Raw genomic sequence first — 19,698 nt, 5'->3', positions numbered from 1 at the left:
TTTTTTTCTTTGTTTCACTGTGAAATTGTCTGTGAATCTTTCTTTTCTCCCCAGCTGACTACATTGTGATGCAGTTTGGTCGTGTAGCTGAAGATGTGTTCACGCTGGACTATAATTATCCTCTCTGTGCTCTTCAGGCCTTTGCTATTGGACTCTCCAGCTTTGACAGTAAATTGGCCTGTGAATGATAGACAGCAGACTTGAAATGTGGAACTCCCATCCCTTCATCTTCTTGTAAGAGTTCCAAGTGGAGTAATGAAAAGCACATTGGGGGTGAAAGGGAACCGAAGGACAGACTTCTGCAGGCTTATTAGGAAACAGGCCTCAGAACATTATAGTAGTTGACAGTAGACCATCTTGGGAGACTGTCCCAAGACTGAGCAGTCTCTGTATGTGTTGTGGAAGAACAAGAAATGTGGGTAATGTTTTTGTTAACAGCTTTGATTCTCTTTTCAGAATCCTTGTAACACACGCTACATGAAAGTGTGCTAAGGAATTTAGCCCACTAAATGGAACCCCTTGCAGCTAGAATTAGGAAAATAACAGTTCAGTGTTCGTATACCTTGGGACTTCACAGTGCCCCTGGAGATACTTCTACCGAACTGATCAAGAGCTCTTGAATTCCTGACCAGATGAGTTCAGAAAAAAAGAGGACAGCTACTGGCATGTGTTCTCTTTTGCCCTGTGTAGCATTTTCCTGTCTGTTAGGACAGTCAAACGTGGAAGGATTCAGGTTATGGCTCTGTGCAACCTTAGGTAACGTTCAACAAAATACAGAGCAGGAATGAAACACTGGCTGAAATAAAACACTTTTGCTCTGTGGAATGATTCTCTGTTAAGGCTGATAGTCCTGTTCCTTTTCATTATGCTAATTGCTCCATATCCCTCAACAGTCTTTTTACCAAATAAAGAACAATCAAATCTCAAATGCTCCATTTTTAGTTCGTGATATTATATCTGTTGCTGTTTCTGTTATTCTTAACTATGTGAAAAATGAGACCAAATAGATGATAGAATCAGACTGAAATTGGCAGAAGGTAGTATTGTAACAATATACAGTACTATTCCTGAAAAGCAGTGTTCTGATCAATTTAATCTACACTGTAAGCTGATCAGAAATAGTTTTAATTGTCCAATGTTTGCAAGATAATTTTTTTTAGGAACAAGTTGGTGACTAATTTAAATTTTTAACATGCAAATATCTCCAACCATGACATTAAAGTAGATTTTATATAAATAATTTTAACCTGACTATAAGAAGGTTGCAGGTATTTCCAAAGGCATCAGTAAGTTTTTATAAATGTATTATGGGGCTTTGCAATGTGTCCTTCCTGTGTTCCAGTTTGAATACTGGATGTACAATATGGAGACTGTAGGTCACAGCATGGAATGCTTCTTGATTCACATGGCCTTGATTCATCAGAGTGAATTGCTGCATGCTGTGACATGTAAGCCTCAGTGTACATGTCTGCTGTGTACTAAAGCAAAGAACAGTTACTATCTTGCCTGTTTCATGGTGGTTATGCATATTCATGACAATCCTGGAAAACTCTATTGAGCCTCTATTGAGACAAGAATTAGGTGTTTGCCAGCTTTGAATATGGTCATTGTCAGCAGACTAGCTCTGTTTCAGGCTCCAAGTCGCCAGATTTGTTGCTTTTGATCTCTGTAGTCTTTGCAGTGGGTGGGTATCACTTGCTTTTTCAAAATATTGAAACTTTGTGAAGACCGAAGACGTTTCCTGATATTGCCAGGAGAAAAAGTATGCTAAGCTCTGTATTTAACTGTAAATTACGCATTGCTGCTAAGAACTCTGTCTCACATATCTCTCAGGTTCCCATTCTGCATTAGCTGGTGAGGCATTGTCTTGAGATGATCTCATCAGCAGAGCAGTGGGCAAAGAGAGATTGAATTGTGGATTTCTTTTGTGCCTTCATGTACTTCCTGCTCATCAGGCTGGGGACAAGACCTGGTAGCTTTTTTCGGTTGTGCTCTTCTGAGTTCTAGGCTGATGGCTCTGCACTCCCGCTATGCATCCGGAAGAACTAAGTCAGTTTGTTACCTGTCTGATTATTTTCCTGACTACAACTGTGTGAACAAAATTGCCTTATGTTAGTTTGGGGTGACCTGAAAGTAGAATGCTAATTTCCAATTTAACATGATTTTCTCTATGCTACATAGCATCCCTTTAACCAGCCTTTGAGTTAGGCTCATCAAGCTATTTGTTGACATCAAATGATCCTAGCAGGGTCAGGGCCTCTGAGTCTCAGTTAAATTATGCTGGCAGATTAACTGATTCAGTGCTCTTTTATTAGATACTGTTTTACAATACTTGTATTTATAACTTTTATATGTAAATGAAAATAAACTGATTTATATATTGGAAAAGAATCCTTCATTCTAAATGAATTTTTTTGGTAGGAAGTTGCTGTCACTTCTGGGTGTTCTTTGTCTCTTTGTTCCTCCTGTACTAGATAATACCTCATTTTTTTCTGTCTTCTATTTAATCTCTTTTCTTTATCCTCCTTTTCTCTTTGTAATTCTCATAATTCTCAGTTCTCTTCCCTTGTGGTGGTTTGCTGTTTGTTTTTTGTTCATACATTTAGAGTCTAACCTTACATTTATCTCCGGTCTCTTTTTTTTCTTTCTTTCTTACCCTCCATCCGAACTCATCCTACTGTTGAAGTAAAATACCCAATATTTCTGAATCAAGAACTCAAAGTAGTAATACAAAGCTATGAGAAACGTGATGTGAAAGTGGCTATTTTTTTCCTTTTCCACTAGGACATGTATGAACCTTAGTAAGAGGAGATAATATTGTTTTGATAATCAGAAACTGACACAGCTCTCAATATGTAGGCCCTATTCTTCATGCAACTCTCTTTTCCCACTGTTTCCATCTGAGAGAAATTAGTTTTAGCTGGGAAAGAAAACTGAGCAGAAAACACTACTGGGCATTTGTTCTTAGTACAGAAGTATTAGTTGCATACATGCAAATTTAACATTCTTAAAATCCCAAAGAGATCTTAAAACAAAGAAGGAAGCATACTAAAGTGTTAAATATAAATCCTAAAGGCAGGCCTAGCAGACTAAAACAGCTCCTAGGCTGCTATAAGCTCCTTGGCTCACAAAAATAAAAGGCAGTGAATAATCTCTTGCTCTTTAGGGGTCAGTCCCACTCTCATTGAAGTTTTGCTGCTGAATTTGGTAGCAGCAGGACAAGGGGTTATGTTACTGTTGGCATAATTATAATACGTTATACTTCACTTAGCGTGCTTCTCTGCTTTAGTATTAACAGCTCTGTAAATCTCTCAGTTGATACTGAATTAAGTTTCCTGTTCCTGGTACAGGAGACAAGCAAAGCCTTCCCCATGATTTACAGGTCAAGAGCTATGAGTTTGTGTGAAGTCTTGTGAAACCAAACTATGGACAGATGCCTTCTTTGACAGTCAGGAGTCTCATCTTCTCTACCCCAGTGTCAAACTGTTGTACATAACTGCAGTTTGGAACTACTACGTCTGAAACAGAACTCAGAAAGATGCAAGGTATCCTAGGGCCAAGAGATGTGGTGCAGCATATGGTTATGAAGACGAGAAGAAAAGCAACACTGGTGCAAGGGCTTCCTTACTAACAGGAAAAACAACCTGCAGCTGTAAGGTGGAATCGAAAGCTCTGCCATGGAAAAAGGGACAGGCCCTGTACCCACTGTTATTTTTTTAGAGTTTTTGTCTTCTCATTCTGCCCCTTAACGTGATCTATAAGGACTTATTCTTTCCCCACTCAAAGGGGTCGCTTCTTTGGTCCCAAATATGGGAGAAAAATCCAGAAACAAACTAACTTCACCAAAATGCATTAAGGTAAAGGCTATTTATAACTATAATCTGCTCTGGTGATTTAACATTTAATTTAAGGAATATGTAAATGGATGAGTGTATTCTAGAGGATGGAATTTGTGATCACTTGCTTTGATTACATTAAAATTTCCAAACAAGGTGAACTGTTGCACTGTCTGCAACAAAACAACTTAAAATTATGAAAAATATAAAGGATTGATTTTTTTTTAATGCTTAATTGAATTAAGCCCTTTTATTTATTAAAGGGAAATTAGTAGTATTGTACTGTGAAAAATTATTTTATTTTAAAAGCTGCATATCAAAATAATTTAGAGAAGAGTGCAGATAGGGTTGGTAATTAAGCCTCATCAACTTGCCCACCTCCCTCTGCTTTGTGTTCTAAGGAAATAGTTTGCTTCCACATTATCACCAGTAAAGAACAAAAACCCCTCACCACCAAAAAGCTTCTGTTCTCTTCAGTGGGTTTCCATCTGCAACTGACTGGAGACCTGCAAGCAATCAGTGTGATGATTCACAGGAAAGAATATGTTTCAATTCTTTTTTTGAGTGGTATTGATTCCGCAGGGAAAGGGGAGCAAAACGATAGGTTAGTCACAGGGTAATGAGACCTGGCTTAGAACTCGATGAACAGATGTGATGAGAAGTAAGCTACCTTTAATATATATTTGGTTTTCATTAAATTATACATGTTTTTAGATATGGCTTAGTAAAAACAGTGGCTAAATGAGATCATTACAGAGCTTTATATATCAAACCACAAAACAATTTCACTGAATTGTGTAACTTCATCTTATTTGCACTGTATATGTCCTCGATTCCTACAATTGCATCAGAAAACTTTTTTTCTTCTTTTTATAAAATAAAATTATTGCTCCGTTGCCTTACAAGGTAATCACAAGTGTATAAACAAGGATTACCAATATCAATTATCTCCAGCGCTGCCAAACTGAATAAAAAACCCGTAGTGTTGGCCTTTCCATTCCCAAGACTGAGTTTATGAAGCCGAGGGGTTTTGCCATCTGGTTCTTAGGCCTTAGGATAATTTTAGGTCCTCTTCTAAACTTTGCAACTCGCAAGAGTTAGTTACGAACTTCTTAAGCTTTGGATTCTTGCCAAAAGCTGAGACTTCTCTTGGTCCATTTTTTCGATAGACCGAAGTTTAAACAAAGCCAGCTGTGCCGCAGCCCCCACCGGTGCCTCCGCGCACACCCGATGCCTGTGACAAAGGCACCACTGGGGACGAGAAGCGTTTTTCTGGGGCAGCCGCACCGCCCCGAGCTGCTGGGGGGGGATGGAGTTACATTTAAACTCGCGGCTTTGCTGCCGCTGCTGCTGTGGGGACCAGCGGCTCGAGCGCGGGCGCTTCTCGGGAAACGGAGGCGGGACCGAGACCGAGAAGGGGCAGCGGCGGCCGCTCGCTCTCCGGGCTCGTAGCCCATCGCGTCCCTGAGGGGCTTCGAAGCGGCGGGAAGGGGCCGGGGCGCTCTCGGGAGCCCCGAGCCCGGGAAGCGGCGGCTCCCGGACTTCCCTCCCCGGTGTTTTGTTCCCGGCTCCGCCTCGGCGCTTCCCTCGCCTCCCCCCGGCGGTCCCTCCCCCGGCCGCGTTCGTCTCATACCAACTCTCATTCCTAGCATTCCTCACTTCCTCCTTTCAAACTCCAGGGGAAATAAAAACCCTCCCTTTTCCTCCCCAACTCCTGCCCGGCCGCCGCCCGCAGGTGAGTGCGCCCCACGCCGCCTTTGTTCGCTCCGGGACCCCCGGGGCGCGGCGGAGCCTCCGGGACCCCCGGGCTCCCCGGCAACTTTTCCCTCTGGGCGCCGCGCGGGGCGGGGCCGCGCGGCCTCCGGCGGAGCCCTGGAGCGGGACGGCGGCTCGGAGCCGGGCGCCGCGGCGGGGCCGGAGCCGCCTCGCTCAGGTCAGGGGGTGCGGGTCCCACGGGAGGCGGGGAGGGGGCGCCCGGAGCCATGGAGGGGGCGGCGGCGGCTCCCGGCGGGAAGGGGCGGCCGCCGCCGGGACTCGGGAACTCGGTCGTTTCTAGCTTCCCGCGGGGGCAAACGGGCTGCGGTGCCGCTCGTGGGGAGAGCGGGGAGGAGGATCGGGGCTTTCTGAAACAGAGTTTAATGTAAATCACGGGGGGTGTTTTGGGGAAAAAACAAAACAAAGCCATCGTGAGCGACCCCGGCCGTGAGGAGGCGCGGGGGGCGCGAGGCAGTTTCCGAGGGACGAGGGAATCTTGTATCGCCGCTTGCGCGACTCTTTCTCCCCTGTCGCTTATCCTGGAGCTGAGGGTTGCGGTTCGGTGGAGTCTCTGGAAAGGATTGAAATTAAAAAAACCCTAAACGCTAAAAACCAAACAAAAAGCTGCCTCAAGCAATCCTTTCTCTTAGCAGGCGTTTCCGTGCGGTACAAGCCACGGGGCTTCTTTTTGTAGGAGGCAGGAGTGTAACTCGACGTATTTCAAGGACTTCAGTAGTAGAAAAAAAAAAACCCAAACCACCCCAAACCCACAACTAATCTACCATTTTTGGTTTTGTTTATCCTGGAGTTATGCTCACGTTACTTTCTAACCTTAAGAGTTGGGTTCAGCGAATCCTCCACAAATAAACAACTCAAAATACTTTTCAGATGCAGGGAACTAGGTAGGAGGGAAGATGATTTGGGCTTTGGGTTTTGTTTTTTTTTTTTCTTTTTTCTTGTTTCCTATTACTCAGAACAGATCGGCTTCCCCAGATTCGGTTGCTCTGTCTGCGTGCAGAGTTTGTGCAGCGTTCGTTCACCTGTCTGTCCCTCCATCTGTGTAGGTGTAAGAGAGTTTATTGTTCTTCTCCTGCAGAAGGAAGTGGGTAGTAGGACAGGACATAGGATAACAGGGAGGAGCGAGAGGGACAGAACGAAGGGGGAAGCGGACTGGGAGTGTTACCAGTGCTAGCCCCGGGCTGAAGCTGCTCTACCGTCTCGTGTTCTCTTAGCCTTTTGGTCTCTGATAACAGAGAAAAGCCTGGATCGTGCTAAGAGTACAGAAAGGCCTCTTCATTAGGGCTGTGAGATGCTGAGGGGACTTTGTGGTTTTCTTTGGGACTTGGGTTGGCAGAATGGAGGGCAGCCAGCCAGTGGGTGCAGTCACCTTATGGAGTTTTCCGAAATAATCATTTGGATGGCTCCCTCGAACTGGAGGAACGGCTGAGAGAGCTGGGGTTGTTTAGCCTGGAGAAGAGGAGGCTGAAGGGAGACCTTATTGCTCTCTACAACTACCTGAAAGGAGGTTGTGGAGAGGAAGGTGCTGGCCTCTTCTCCCAAGTGACAGGGGACAGGACGAGAGGGAATGGCCTCAAGCTCTGAACATCAGGAAAAACTTTTTCACAGAAAGAGTCATAGGGCGCTGGAACAGGCTGCCCAGGGAGGTGGTTGAGTCACCTTCCCTGGAGGTGTTTAAGGCACGGGTGGATGAGGTACTGAGGGGCATGGCTTAGTGTTTGATAAGAATGGTTGGACTCGATGATCCAGTGGGTCTCTTCCAACTTGGTGATTCTATGATTCTATGACAACGTTTGTCACCTCTAAACTGGACTATCAGCTTACTCTATCCTCTTGGAGGTGATCTTGGGTGTAATTAGTGTGCATGAGAATGGTTGTTAGGAATTTCTCCACTGTCTTGGTTCCTGCTACATCATGTGGATCTTATTAATTTACTGATGTATTTGGAGTATTTTAGGTTATTAGTGTGATAAGCATTTTAATGTTGGTGTATTATGGAACTTCTATGGGAAAGTGCTATGAGAATAGTACTGCCAAGCTCTGAAGAGAAAAAGCGCTCCACGGCACCGAATCTTGCTTGTGGTTTAAAATAAAATCACAAGTTGCTGCTGGTTTTCTTACTCAGGCATTTGTTTCACAGAACTCAAATACAGTAAGCAAAGTTTTGAGAAGGCTGCTGAAAAGTACAGTTTCTAATAGAAGCTGCTTGCGTATCTGAGTGATGTTATACTAGCTCTCAGCTTTCCTCCCTTAGTGTTATGTGCCTTTTTCTGATCGTATCTTTCAGCTCTTGGTTCCGTCCCAACATAACTGAAGGACTTTTAGGATGGCACTGCTGTAGACAGAACCTGTCTGCACAGCCTCAAACTGTCCATTTCTGTACTTGTCCACACCTCTTTGCTTTGTCACCGGCACAGGTATTGGCACTGACCCAGGCCAGGGTTCAGTCCAATTAAAAGTAACACTGTCTTTTAGCAAGTTAGTTTTCAGCCACATCTTTTTTCCAGTCCAGTTAATCATACGGTAACAGAAAAGCTCGTGTGTCTGGAGGAGGGTGTGAAACGACTAGAGGGTGGGCAATGGGGGAAGAATGGGGATATTTTCTTAGCAGCATTGCCATCTTTCCTGAGGTTAAGAAGTTCCTTAGACCATGTCTAAGGTTGCTACTGTGATAGTGAAATGATTTTCTTTCTTACCTGGTCTTACCTGGCCATGACTGTATCTTAAGAGACCAAAAATTCAGTCTTGCCTTTTTTTAAAATACCTGTATACTTTCCCTGTAGCTCAGATTTGTCCTTTGTTCCTTTGTGGTGGGGTTTGTTTTCTCTGTTAATGCTGTGCAGTGGATCTGCCAGTAATTTTCTTGGGCAATGTTTCCATCACCCAATGTACTTAAACATCAGAAAAGTTTTCTTACTCCATTGCAACAGATTTTGCCTTGGTGTGTTTTCCTGTGAACTGATTGCTTCTTCTCTCTCTCTCTACATTTGCACCTTCTAAGATTTTACAAGCTGTTAATGAGACTGAACTTCTAGTATTTTTCAACAACTATTATTCTAGGCCTAACGATTGATATTTTTTATATTCTGCTCTTCACTTTGCTCAGTTAATTTGAGTTCCTTTCGCAGAATGAGATCTAATATTCCATGTATTGGGGATGATTAATCTCTCAGTTGCTTGGAGTGATATCTGAGCACAGGCAGTCAAAAGTTACACTGGTCATTTTGTAGAAGCATTTGCTTTGCAGACAACTCTGATCTGTTCAGCATTGTCACTCTTGCATATCTTTAGCTCCTGCTTCTGGCAGGACTTTTTCCTTGATTTATCACTTTTTTTTTCATTGAGAGATAGTCATATTTGTCCCCTTTGCTACTCTTGTTTCTTTTTGAGCTGTCTGAATCCCTTTGAGTTGTTTTTGTCCAGTGGTAGTTGTAAACTTCATTATCACCTGCAAGTTTCATTAATGTTCTCTTTATTTAGTCTTAGATCTCTAATCAAGATGTCAAAGAAATCTGGACTGGCAAAGATCTCTGCAGTGACCTGGTATATGCCCCCTGTAATCTGTTGGTTCCATTTGTATATATCATTATACTTAGTTTTGAAGCTGTTTGTTTCTTTTCTGATAATAAGAGTAGTATTCTTCAAAGCCTGTTTGAAGTAATTTTTCAGCAGTGATTTCCTTGGAGAGTAGCAAATGCTATTCTAAATCTAAGTGTGTTACATCATTCACTGTTCTTTTTCATTCCATAACTTTAGGGCAATTCTTTCCTCCTTTGAGTGCAGTCAAGTTCATCAAGATTTACAGTAGTATATGCTCCCCTCTCCCTCTCCAGCTTCTGGATTATGCCCACCACGAGGCTAAATAAATGCCTAACATGTTCCTTTGTAGTGACTTGTAAAAAAGTCAGGGATTTGCATGCATGGAGCTCATTACAAGATGTGAGACTAGATGATTAGAAAGAGTTCTTTGGGATTTGGAGGTGGTGGTTTTGATTCTTGGGTTGGTTTGGTTTTTTTTTCAGGGTGAGTTCTTGTTGTTTTCCCTGCCTCTCAGGTCTTCCTTTTTCTGGAGATGATGCAGTCGCTCCCCTTTGTTTTTAACACCATATGAATTAGACGTTTTCCTGCTAGGGAGGGGCAGGTTTTCCAGTTCCTGGTGCTACTGGCTGAGTCACTGACTCTGTTTTTCTGTTCTGTTGTAGGTTTTTAATTACCTTGTTCTTCATTAGAATATGATTGCTACAGGGTAGGTGTTTTACTTTACTTTTTGAGAAAGGAGTGCCAGTGGCTTTCAGAGCCTGGATACAAGACTTTGGAGCATCTGCCTTACTATTACCAAAGAGAAAATAAATTAGCATAGTCCACAAAGTGCTTCACTTCAAACAGCATGGTAACCATTAATGACAGATGTCCAGCCAAAGTCTAATCTCTCATAACCAAGGCTGCTTTAACTGAAGGAGGAAAAGTCAAGAGAACACCAAGCTTGTGTATAACAAGATGAGAAGGGCAGATTTGCTGATGTGTCTTACCTGATCATACTTCTCTATAGCAGGTCCTTGAAATAAAGCTCATTGATACCAGACTAGCAGGATTTAGAGATGCTTTCTTGGTTTAAAAATCTTGTCAGCTTAAGGAAGAAGAGGGAGGTGTAAAAGAGAGGTTTGCTGAAGAAAATTTTCTCTAAGTACATTCAGTGGTTTTGATATTTTTTTTTTTAAAAATTATTTAAAAATCCTATTTATTTCCCCACCCCTGTTTGTTTGTGAAGTATCTATGCAACTAGAAGAAAGTAACTGTGCAGGAGAAACAATGTAAATCAACGTTTCTATCCGTAGAAGCTAACTAAAAAATGAAGAAGCAACATCTTTTTCCACTGTTTTTGGTCACAGGTTTTATTCCTAAGAACATGTTTTAAAAACTAGAGTCAGGTCTGTGGTTGGCTGTGTCATTTTAAGAATTTAGTTTTGCTAGGCTAGCTGCCCTTGTTCTCCTGTAGATTAACCCAGCAGAAGGTATATAACCTGTTGACCTTCCTGGCAAGATCGGACCAGAAGGATAAATCAGAAGGTCCGTGCTCTCTTGTAATATCTGAGGGCAAGTTTAACCTTGCAAGTTGGGGTTGTATGTACAAGTTCTCATGATTTTCACTTACTTTCTGTGAAATCCCTGTATTTTCAATAGAAAATGATGGTGTGTGTATGCCATAGCTGCATCGAAATTACACTAGTCCAATTTGAGGGGAGCTCTGTTGTCTCTTTTATCAAACTGGTAGCAGCTAAAATGGCTCATCGCTCTTTGTCTGTTAGGAAATTTCAGGGTCGTAAAAAAATCCACAAATCTGGTGGACTTTCATCAGTGAAAGTCAGAAGTGATTGTCTTAATTGTAATCAGAGAGTGTTCACCTGCTGTATGTTCCAGGTGGAATGTGTACTCCTGAACTGAGCTGTGGTAGTTTCTGAATACCCCGAGAGAGTGTAGCTTGGTTGGTAGCCATGAGTAGGATCCATTCATATGATGCTGATGTTTCATGATTGTTCTTTACTTCAGTTTATCAAAAGTATCAAAGACACTTAAGCTTCTTTCTACTGAATTGAGGTCCCATTCTGCCTGTTTGTGATTTGTTTTTATCTTGAGGCTTTAGTAAAGGGCTTAGCTCGGGCCGAACAGGTTGTGTCTGCAACATGGGGCATCTGCAAGCACTGCAGATGCAGAAATCTGTCTGTGGGTTAAGTGGCCAGTGCTTTCCTAAGTCACTTAGCCCAGGTTTTGCTACTTCTTTTCTTGGAGACTGGCTATAGCTTCAGAGGTAAATTTTCACTGCTTTGGATGAGATTTGCAAACATCTGTCTTCTGTCTGAGTTCATGTGAAATCCTGCTGCTGTTAGTGTCATGGGAAGCTAACTATGTCATGGTTGTGAGGTTTTTTTGGGTCATCTACCCTTGAGTCCTAGAGAAGAGGTTGAGCGTTGTCATGAATAGAAGGCAGGATTAGGAAATAAGAATTTGATGTGAAATTATAAAATAGACTTTAAGCCTCTCTATTGTGTGTTTCTTGTCAGGAGAGACAAGTATTCAATTGTCTTCAATTTCCTATCTGAAGTTAAACCACTTTACAGTCACAAATCACTTTTAAAGTTAACCTTTTCTTGTCTTGAATTTCTTGTCTGGATTTTGCCCCAGTCTGATTTTGTCATTGGATAGTTCAGTCTTTGTGCTGTAGTTTTTTCCATAGGTAAAATGTAGCCTTTTGGGTCTGATGGTGAGATTTTCAGGACAACTGACTTTCAGTGTATTTAGGAGCAAGGTTTTTTTAGGTTGCTATTAAAGGTTCCCTATATTTTAATAATTAAGTGAATAATACACGTTGGGAAAGTGCTCAGCATGATTTATTTCTGTCTTTAGCTTGGTTTGGTGAGACCCAAGTAGTTTTATTCAGTCAATGTCTGTACTTGTCTATTCTTGAAGGAACAGTTGTGATGTAAATGCATTAGCTAACAGTACGGGTGATTCTGCAATAGGAAAGGAACATGAGTTTTGGACTTCCTCCTAGTTCATTGCTTTCTGACCAGCTCCATGCATTTTGGGAAAATGACTCCAGGTGAACGCTGCTGCTGTTTGGGAAGCTGTGAAACACACGCCACATGTCTTGGAAAGTGAGGGAGAATGTGAGCTCTGGGAACAGTTCTTGTATGAGAGATAATGGTGACTCCCCAGAAACTGCAGTTTCTTTGAGGACTGGGGCCAGCCCAGTGTGGATCAATCCCAGGGCAACCTGGCAGTGTCAATCTCTGCTGACCTTGCTTAGCTCATTTATCTTTTGCTGTGCAGATGTAAATCTCATGATTTACATGAGAAGTAGTCGATTTGTCAGTCCAAGGCTTGTGGCCTTGTGATGTAGCCCACACATGGGAGCTGTGCATGAGTTGCCTGTGGCTCAGGATCCCAAGCTGGCCACACGTGAACTAGTGGAAGCAGAAACAGTGTTTGGATTTTGTTGTTGTTGGGTCGTGCATTTTTTTTTCTCTCCCCTGCTTGGGGCAGCAAGAATGTGTTCTGTTTCCTCTATCAAAAATGTAACTGATTGGATGGTGTGCAAGGCCACACACAGCCTTATCTCATCACATCCTGTTTGACTGCATTATCCAGGGCTACACTGATAGACATTGTCCTCCTTGTTTTCATTTGTATCACTCTGCTGGACACTACATCCTCTCTCTGTTTCAGCCAGAGCTCAGCTACTGAAGTGATTTAAGAGTGGTGTTTTACTTTGTTGAGGAAGTCAGGTGCCTTTTGAACAGCAGCTGCTGCAGGCAGTTCCAGTGTAGCAAGCAAAGGAAGCTTGATATTGTACTAGGCAGTGTGATAAGCATTCTGCTGGAGGCCAGGCTTATGTTGGATGTGATCTGATGCTAGTAGTGCTTGTTCCTTTGTAAACCAGTCTTATTCAGTGCTGAGACAGACAAATATCTCACAATGCAGCCTGTTGATCTAATGATTGTATTACCTTGCCCAATACACAGAGGGAAATCTCAAGTTCTCTTTTCTTCCTTGCCTGGCACTGCTGCCTGCTGAGAGCTTTTGCTTCACCTGCACCAATAAACGCTTACCTTAACTGGTTTTATTCACAGGATTAGGCAGCATTACTCCGGTGTCCTGGGTGGATAAGGATATTCACAAGGAACTCGGGGACTGCAGGAGGCTCAGGGCAAAAGGTGAGATTGTACCCAGTCGCACCACTTGGCTAGATTGTTAGTGAGAGCCTTAATGAGTGGTGTGCAGCTCCTGAAGGAACCTGTGGGCGGCTGTTTACTGGCTGGTGCTGCAAAAGTGCTGTTACCTTCCTAGATATAGTTCAGTGCTAGTTGGTCTTGCTACAGTTGCATCTTAGTTTAACTCTGTAGAGACCCTGTAAATATGTTAATGATTTCTGTCCTCTTTTGTCTACAAGCTGTAATAGATCTTAGTTATTGCTGAATAGCTGCTTTCTTACCTTTTCCCTTTCCACTGTGTTTTTTTCCTGCAGTCTTTTGAGTTGCACCTCTGTGGAGCTACTCATCTTCTGATTGCACTCATTCTTCTCTTTCAGAGGAACTAAGCAATTATTGTAGTGTCCTGTAGAATTTCCCAGCCTCCTTCTTCTGGTAAGTTTGAATGCTATTTTCCATCGTACCTTACACAATGTATTTCCTAGCATTCCAAACTGTTGGTTATCCTAAACCCAAATCTCCTTGTCTGACTGCATTGTGTAAGCTCATTTGTTAGCATGTTCTAGATGGAAATAACGACTGGTTGTTGCAGTTTCCAGGTTTTCTTATTGTGATAGACTACTCTAAAGTTATAGTTTGAGCAGCAGGACATCTTTTCTGGCTGAACTCATTATTTTTGAAATTCTCTGTTTGACTGCTGATCAGATATGAAAACATTGTGGTTCAGATTCTCTGTAGTAGCAGTATTTGGCTCGGGTTACCAAGGCAGTGAGTACTGGAATTGTTTATTTTTATTTGCATTACAATGACATCAAGGAATACCTGTAAGGGGAAGGAGTCCCTGCCCCCACAGCTTGCAGTTGCATTAAATGAGACCAAAGATAAAGGAACTTGCTCAGAGTGCAGCCAGCTCAGAAGCAGGATGGGGGGGACCACTCTGTCAGACTCCACGGCTTTTCTGGCAAGTGTTCCTACCTGGGAGGGGTGAGTGAACAGGGAAGTCTGTGGTTAGTGTCTCATGCTTGATACCAGTTCCAGCAGGAAAAAAGGATGGCTATGGAGTGGGAGGAGCCTTTTGGACAGAGCACCTCTAAGAAAACTGAACAACAAGAGACAGCTGGCTGTGATTTTTCAGATCCTCAGAAAATATGATTTTGTGTTGAGCAGCTGCCATGAACACTTAAGAGGGAGCTGTTACCAACAGTAATGACTGAGGGATTGATATTAGAAAGCAGATGTGTCAGACTACAGAGTCTATTAAAGATGTGCTCCCTGTCAATGAGAACTTGCTGACGGGCTCTTGGCAGCTGTCTAGCCCTGCAGGATCTCTGAATCTCTGAGAGATACCATGTACAAAAGGAAAGGGGGTTAGTGTTGAAATTACCAGCATCAGAACAATTAAACCAAAGCTGCTGGAGCTGAAAGACTTTTGTGCTTTCTCCAAGCTTTTGCTTTCCTCTGACCAAGAAGCCGGCCTTCATCAGTGGCTCATGAGATGGGCTACGGTAAAAAGAACAACAGAAACCAAGAGTAAATAAGAAATTGTATTTGGACAGAAGGAAACAGTACAAAGTAGAGCTACTGTGGTAAGGAGGTGGAGGTGCTGTGAGGGGCTTGTGTCTTTGAACCTGGGAGAGAATCCATGATAGGATCCCACAAACAAAAGTAGTTAATCATCTCTCAGTAAAATAAGAATGGGATCTGAATAAGAACTGTAAGGTACAATATCAGAAATACAATAGCCAAGAAGAAGTATGTTCAAACTGAGGGAATCTGAAGAGAACAATCACCGAGCCTGGGACATCTGGAGAACTTCCTGTTTTAAGGATGGGACAACATCCTCTGACTCCTATTATCCTAAGAACTGTGCCTGAAGAGGGTATTCAGAGAGGGGAAGAACTGTCTGAGCATGCCTGGGAACTGGAGTATCTGTTTAGTGATTTCAAAATAAAATTCCTTCCACATCTGAAGCAAGCTTTGTGATTACATAGGCAGAGCTTTAAAAACAAAACATAACAAAGACCCCAAGGACCCCCAGACAACAACAAAAAACACAAGCAAAAACCCAGAAAAAATTTTTCAAGGACTGAATTATTTAGTGATATTAGAACACTGGGTAATGCAAAGCACCATTAAAGTTACCAAGCTGTATGTGTATAGCGGATTGAATGGAAAACCAGAAGCAAACGGAAAGCTGGATGCTAACCGAAACATTTGTATTTTGTTACAGTAGTTACTAATGACTATTATTTAAACCTTTCTTGTAAATAACATGTTCAACATTAGCATATTTCTGAAAAAATGCTCTGGTTTTGACCAGATTTCTTTTTCAATGGGAAATTATTCCACTGAGAGTTTTGAAAATTGCTGTACTAATAAAGCCATTAGCTGTAGAGTTTAGCCCCCAGCTCCTCTACAGTTCGCTTTGTGTAGTTTAACAAATGGCCTCTTTGGTTACCAGTGAGTCCAGATCAAGAATGCAAGAAGCTGAAGACCTGAAGTGTTCAGCCAAAGGAAGAGAGCCACAGACCAGGCTACACCTGACCAGGATTCTCTGTAGTACTGTTTATACTGCACACAGTATTGCATGTGGGGCCTGCTGTTTAAGAAGCACTATTTAAGAAAATTTTCAGGCCCTGTAAAGCCTTTGCTGAACTAGAAAGAGGTATAAGGGTTTTTGCGGTCGTCTCATTCTGTGGAATTTCTTTGGAAGTTATCAAAAAGAAGGCCAGTTTGTGTTAGTGTCTGGGTGATTACTGAGGTTTCAGTTGGTCAAGGCAAAAAAAGTGAGAAGCGTTAAAAAAAAAGTATCTAGTCACTTCAAGATTTATATAATTTTTTTCTGTTGTTGCTTTTATGTTCCACATTTACCCTGATCTAGACCACTATAGGATAAGGCTTACATAGCCTGTCTCTTGCTTTGTAGACTTCCCTGAAGACACAAGTGATATCTGCTCAAGTTGCCCCAACTTTTCTTTTATGTTTGGAGAAGAGTGTCTTGGGAGTTGACAGAACTAAATACAGCAGATTATTTTCTCCTCTGTTTATCCTGGAGCTTGGATCACAAAGGACCCAGTGTTTCCTTTGTCACCCAAGGCACTTGGTGCAAATGCAAAACCTTGTATAACATGAAGTGATCGGGCAACAGCTCCTAGGGTTTGGATGCAGGGCTGGGGAAGTTATGCTTCAGACATATTTCCTTGGTTTCTGACATAAGTGTGCCACGCTGAAGTTCATCTCTGTCTGCATGGACATTAAGAAGATGGAAATAACTGGATTCAGAGTAGCTGCTTTTTATGGTTATGACGGCCACACATTGCCTAGGAGATGTCTGTCTATTTGTATGCATTGCTAGGGTATTTGGCTTGATAGCAATCAGAGGCTGTGGCTTTGGGAGTCACACAGTTGAACAGTTAGTGTGGTTTTAGTTGGTGTGGAGCCCGGTGGTTTTTATGAAATTTGCAGCTCCAAATGCAGATGGTACTGTGAATACACTTGCTGTCACACCTTGGACTTCTTTCTGAGACCCTCCATTTCTCAGTCTGTCGGCCTAGGTTAAAACTAGTCTGTGCTTTGTGTTTGTGGAGATTTTAATGTGCATTAAATATGGAGGGTCTTGATAGCTCCCAGGGACTACAGATTTTTTGAAAAATATCAAAAGAACAGCTGGAACACATAGATTCTGTTTCTCTGTCAGAGTTCCCTCGTAGAAAGCTTACTCCTCAATGATGATTCCCCAGCAGGATAATCTCTTGTATACACATGTAATTTTTTATTGAGCATCTGCCATTGAAAGGGGTTGTATGGGTGATAGATGCTTGGTGAGGGAAGCAACTGTTGCTGTTCATTTCAGGGTCTCTTAAATTCCCATTGCCTGTGCTGGTGCCATTCACAGTGTGCTTGGGATGTCTGTCCCAATAGTGAAGGCCAAGTGCATGTTCGGCTTTCTGCCCCTCTCACTTCCCATTTTGTTCTTTCTTCCCATGTTCATTAGAGCTCTGAAAATGTATAGCCTGGGTCAAGAGGATTAAAATAATCTAAAATAGGAGCTGAAATGGACAGATGGACAGTGGTAGGCCATTCCAGTAATTCATATGTTTCAAATGTTCTCATGGGAAATAAGTCGTATACTGCGTTTTCTACATGTCTGTGAACTACTTGTTAAAATGCTGTACGGTGGTGTAAATGTACTGTGTTTAGAAATAATACTGGGCATTTGAATAATCTTGTTTGTTTTCTGAGCTTTTGATGGGTTTTGGAGATATAAAGTAGATATTTGCTGCTGTATAAAGTCATTAAGGAGCAGCAAAACTTTCAGAGAGGCAGTGTTGTCAATTCTTTCTACAATTTCAGCTTTTGAAATGATAAAATTCTTAAGAATTTCAGTTTTTATTAGAAAAAAAAAATCTAGTCACTATGATCTTGTAAACATTAATTCCAAAGAGGTAAGAAACCAAAGAGAGACTTAAAAATGAATGAATGATGTAATGTTTTTTTAAATTGATTTCAGAAGAGTTTTTAGAGCCAGGAGCCCTGAATTTTTGGAGTCTAGTGCCTTTATCTTTTCACTTGTGGTGCCTTCTGCTCCTGCCAGGATATAGTGCTGAGCTTTGGGAGACATTGCAGTAAACTGCCTGGCTCCAGGGATTGCGTTTTAGAAGTGCAGCTGATCCTCGAGAAGAAGAAATGTCAGTGTTAAAAATGACACCAACTACTAACTTTGATCCGGTGAAACAGTATCTAAGAAAATTTCAACCTCAGTGATGATTAGATAATTCATCACTGCTTTATTTTGTATAGTCTTTCACATGGAATGAATCCCTCTATGTGTGCTTCAGAAAGCTAGATAACTGTTACACAGCAGAGTGAGAAATTAGGGGACAAAGGCAGGCAAGAAATCATAATGTCTGAGGAGAATTGAGAAGTGATAGTTACTGAGCTTATGAGATACAGGAGCAGGCTGTTTTACTGGAAGATTTTGTAGAAAAGGTTTCATCCCAGCATTAATAGAAGTGAAGCATGTGGTTGAGTTACCATTTAGGGTAAACTTGAAGTAAAACTCCTCCTCACTGAGGTTTTTTTAACTTTTTCTTTAGTATTTCCTCATTTTCCCAGAGAGGAGGATTTCTGACAGATGGGATCTGTTTGTCATCACAGGTTCAGAGTCTGCTTCTCTGCGTGGCACCTTGGAGTTTCTAGCTGGCACCATTACCTCCAACGAGTGGAGTTCTCCCACCTCCCCTGAGGGGAGCAACGACTCAGGGGGCAGCGAGGCCTTGGACAAACCCATTGACAATGATGCTGAGGGTGTGTGGAGTCCAGACATTGAACAGAGCTTCCAGGAAGCGCTAGCCATCTACCCACCATGTGGACGGCGGAAGATTATCTTGTCAGACGAAGGCAAGATGTATGGTAAGGAGAAAGAAAGGGCACATCGCTATACTCCAGGCAGCCTGCCCTGTGCAGACCACTTGCCTTGTACCAAATGATGTTCTGAATGAGCTTCTTTCCTCTTGAGCATTCCCAAGTTGATGCAGTTGGTCAGTTGAAGTTATGTTTAGGAAAATCAGAGATTTTAACAGTCACAGACCAGAGTTTTATAGATGTTTTTTTCAGGGGAGCATCAATAAGGTGGATCCCAGAGCTGGGCATGCTCCTGACCTAATCTTCAGGTAGATATCATGTAACGGCTTTGTGGTGTGACTGAATCTATCTTTTATGGTATCTCTTGCTGCTGTCTCCAACTTTATCCTAATATGTAAATATCTGTGACCTTGGTGCTAAAGGGCAGAAGTTCAGCCTCTGAACCCCTATGTGGCTCTGCTGGTGGAGTGCAAAGACCAACGATTTCTTAAATAGCTGGTCTGCTCAGACCTTAAGGACAGAAAAATGACCTCTCTGGCTGCTCCCTTTAGTTGTAGACTTCTTATAGCCCTGGTATGACTGTCTTTCACCTGTAGGTGAAAGCTGGCTAGCTAGATACCCAGCCCTGAATGCGGAGAAGTGCTGTCTTGCAACTGCTGCAGAAGTCTATTTTTTTAGGTGGTAGACTTTTGGTGATTTTGAATTGGATTTTCAACCTATTCCCCAGTTAAAATTTCTGTCTCTATTTTGTCCACAAAAAAAGCTGGTCTAGCTCAGTATTGGAAGAAAGACCACCTGATACTTCTGTGACTAAAAAGCAAAGCGAAGGCTAGTAGTGCACAGTATTTGGTTAAAAGTCTCAAGGTGTTGAAATGTTTTCTCAGAGCACTAGCAAGGAACTTCTGGAAGGCAGGCTCTTCCTGCCCAGTCGATGCATTGGTTTTTTTCCCCCGTTTATGTTGCAATTTGTGTGTCTTTGTAGGTCCTATCATGGTAGCACCGTGCCCTGAAGCTTCATA

The 19,698-nt window shown here is 42.4% G+C and overlaps 2 protein-coding genes across 5 annotated transcripts in view; both read left to right on the top strand.

The window, feature by feature from the left end:
• TULP3 (TUB like protein 3) overlaps positions 1-2,373 on the top strand; it is a 29,723-nt gene extending 27,350 nt beyond the window's left edge. The window contains exon 11 of the mRNA XM_069864364.1: positions 55-2,373. Within this exon, the coding sequence (XP_069720465.1) occupies positions 55-188 (134 nt within the window). The 3' untranslated portion in view covers positions 189-2,373. The remainder of the gene's footprint in view (positions 1-54) is intronic.
• Positions 2,374-18,592: 16,219 nt separating this feature from the next.
• Positions 18,593-19,698, top strand: part of TEAD4 (TEA domain transcription factor 4) — a 51,406-nt gene continuing 50,300 nt past the window's right edge. For all 4 annotated transcript variants that reach the window (XM_069864807.1, XM_069864797.1, XM_069864783.1 and 1 more), the window contains exon 1: positions 18,593-18,727. In XM_069864807.1, the coding sequence (XP_069720908.1) occupies positions 18,721-18,727 (7 nt within the window). In that variant the 5' untranslated portion in view covers positions 18,593-18,720. The remainder of the gene's footprint in view (positions 18,728-19,698) is intronic.

The sequence above is a fragment of the Phaenicophaeus curvirostris genome, chromosome 1, assembly GCF_032191515.1.
Source record: "Phaenicophaeus curvirostris isolate KB17595 chromosome 1, BPBGC_Pcur_1.0, whole genome shotgun sequence".
Lineage (NCBI taxonomy): Eukaryota > Metazoa > Chordata > Aves > Cuculiformes > Cuculidae > Phaenicophaeus > Phaenicophaeus curvirostris.
The sequence above is the reverse complement of the archived record's forward strand: the minus strand, read 5'-3'. Positions and strand labels throughout refer to the sequence as shown.